Raw genomic sequence first — 2,800 nt, forward strand, 5'->3', positions numbered from 1 at the left:
AAACAGACACAAACCAACAATCTCAGGCACTAGAGCATGCCCTGACGTGCCACGTTAAAAAAAAAACAAAACACAAAAAACCAAAAAAAGGTCTCCAAAAACCACAAACAGACACAAACCAACAATCTCAGGCACTAGAGCATGCCCTGACGTGCCACGTCTACACATTTCTTAAATCCCTCCAGGGATGGTGACTCCACCACCTCCCTGGGCAGGCCGTTCCAGTGCCTGACCACCCTCTCAGGAAAGTAATTCTTCTTAAGATCTAATCTAAACCTCCCCTGCCCCAACTTCAGACCATTTCCTCTGCTCCTGTCATGATTCCCTTGGGAGAAGAGGCCAACCCCCACCTCTCTACAAGCTCCTTTCAGGGAACTGTAGAGGGCAATGAGGTCTCCCTTCAGCCTCCTCTTCTCCAAACTAAACATGCCCAGTTCCCTCAGCCTCTTCTCGTATGACTTGTTCTCTAGACCCCTCACCAGCTTGCTGGCTCTCCTCTGGACACACTTGAGCAGCTCAATGTCCTTCCTGTGGTGAGGGGCCCAGAACTAACACAGCCCTTGAGGTGAGACCTCACCAGTGCCCAGTCCAGAGGCACTATCACTGCCCTACTCCTGCTGGCCACGCTGGTCCGGATACAGGCCAGGATGCCGCTGGCCTTCTTGGCCACCTGGGCACACTGCTGGCTCCTGTTCAGCCAGCTGTCCAACCCAGTGCACTTTGCCATCAAATCTTGTTCAAAAGCAGTTGCATTCCCCATCCCAGGCTCTGGCCGAGCCGGGTTGGGGCCCAAGGGCTCCGCCCGTTGCCGGTGGTGCCTGTGATGCGCTCCGGCCCCATGGACACCACGGGGGACGCGTCACAATGGGGGGGGGGCTATAAAAGGCGCCAGCAGGCAGCTGGCCCAGTACGGCCTGCGCCGGCGGTGAGTGAGCTCGCAGCTCTCTCGCTACTCCTGTGGGCCATGGCTTGGAGAAGAGTCTATGCACTGCTCTTGCTGTGCACCATCCGGCTCCTGCCCATGGTTGGCAATGAGCTGGGTGAGGCCATCCAGGCTGGCATACAGCAGCGTGTGGAGCTGCCAAACACGGACATGACTGGTGTGCTGGAGAAGGTGGATGAGATGGACCCGATTTTGGAGGAGACGGAAGCGGTGCTGGAGGAGAGCGACTTTTCCTGGGGAGCCCTCCTCTTTGCTCCTCTGAAACAATGGCACTTCTGGGTGGTTGCGGTAGGACTGGCGCTGCTCGTCGCACTCTGCTTGGGGCTCTGGAGAAGGACCCGTGCTCCAGACAGTGGTGATGAGGGGGACAGGTCCGTCAGCATCACGGAGGAGGAGGACAAAGAAAATGAAGATGATTTCTATGCGGAGGAGCGGCTGGTCAGGGAGAAGATCCAGCGCTCAGCGCGGAGCCTGGCCTGCAGGAGACAGGAGGTGGAGACGGTGGTGGGCGATGTCCTCGGTGTCCTCCAGGAGCGCCTGTCCCACAGCTTCTTCCTGGTGCCGCAGGCAGCCATCGGGGTGGGCAGCGCCTTTGAAGGCTGGAGTCCCTGTGGGCCTGACGCTGTGTTCCGGCTGCTGGTGCCCCTGAAACCCTCCCGGGGACATGCCTTCCAGCTGGAGCTGGGCCCTGCAGGAGACACAGCGGCAAAGCACCGTGTCCGCGTGGACCTGGCGTGCACCTGCTCGAAGGAGGCCCGTGGGGAGGAGGCCATGCTGTGCTTCGTCCACCAGCCCTATGAGGCGCTGGAGAGAGATCAGGACTCCGGCCTCCTGTGCCAGCTCTGCACCGGCCGCTACCTGGATGCGCAGAAGATCGCCCGCTGGTTCCAGGAGCTGGTGAGCTCAGCCTGGGAGGAGATGGGTCTTGGGCGTCGCTACCGGCTGAGGGTGCTGCCTTCCCGCCGCTCCTGCAAGCTGGAGCTGACAGGGGCCTCCGGGAGATCCGTCGTCGTGGAGCTGCTCTTCGGGGTGCAGCGAGGCGAGTCGGACCTCTTCCTGAGCAGCCAGGCTCCAGAGGCCATCTTCACGCCGGGCATCATGTGGACAGAGAGCTCCGCTGTGGCAGAGGCCAAGTTCTTCAGGCACGTGGCCAAGCAGGCCCTGCCTGACAGCCTCCACCTCCAATGCCTGCAGCTCCTCACCGGCAGCCTGGGAGGCACGGTCCTTTCCTCCTACACCTTCAAGACGGCCTTGATGCACCTCCTGAACCTGTGCCCCGGGACAAGCGTGCCATTCACCCTCCAGCTGCAGGACGTCATGGACTACCTGCGCAGCTGCCTGGAGGAGAAGTGCCTCCATCACTTCGTCTTTGGCAACGAGTGCTTGCCCGAGGCCATCGTCTTGCCCCCAGCCACCAAGCCATCTGAGCCAGTCAACCTCTTCCAGTGCCTGGTGGAAGATCCAGAAGCCCATGCCAAGGCACTGCGGGAGTTCCAGGAGCTGCAAGGTCGGCTCACGGGCCTCCTGCTCTTTGGAGCCTGAAAGAGGTTCTCACCTCTGGCAGCACCTGCGTGGTTGTGTCCCCTGGGGCTCTGCCTGCTGTCTGCCGGAGGGCCCCTTCTCCCTGGGACCTTCTGCCCTTTGTACATAGTTGTCAATACACGGTGTCTTGCACAAAAAGCTGCGTCTCTGAGTGTGTGTGCACCGTTCCTGGGGGGAAGGTGGGCATCGGGTGCGGACTGCTCGGCCGCCCGAGGGTAGGAAGAAGCCTCTGCCCCAGTCCAGGTTGGGGGCTGAGCTGCTGGAGAGCAGCTCTGGGGAGAAAGACCTGGGAGTCCTGGTGGACAACAGGATGCC

General features: G+C 60.7%; 1 protein-coding gene across 1 annotated transcript; it reads left to right on the top strand.

The window, feature by feature from the left end:
* Positions 1-778: 778 nt before the first annotated feature.
* LOC106885018 (inositol 1,4,5-trisphosphate receptor-interacting protein-like 1) lies at positions 779-2,485 on the top strand. The gene has a single exon (XM_014936841.1). It carries the CDS (start codon positions 824-826, stop codon positions 2,483-2,485), a length of 1,662 nt encoding a protein of 553 aa, XP_014792327.1. The 5' UTR covers positions 779-823.
* Positions 2,486-2,800: the final 315 nt, after the last annotated feature.

This window comes from Calidris pugnax, unplaced genomic scaffold (genome assembly GCF_001431845.1).
Source record: "Calidris pugnax isolate Ruff unplaced genomic scaffold, ASM143184v1 scaffold40, whole genome shotgun sequence".
NCBI classification, from domain to species: Eukaryota; Metazoa; Chordata; class Aves; order Charadriiformes; family Scolopacidae; genus Calidris; species Calidris pugnax.

Bases quoted from the DNA above. Each gene is read 5' to 3' on its own strand.
- LOC106885018 (XM_014936841.1), top strand. From the start codon at position 824: ATGCGCTCCGGCCCCATGGACACCACGGGGGACGCGTCACAATGGGGG.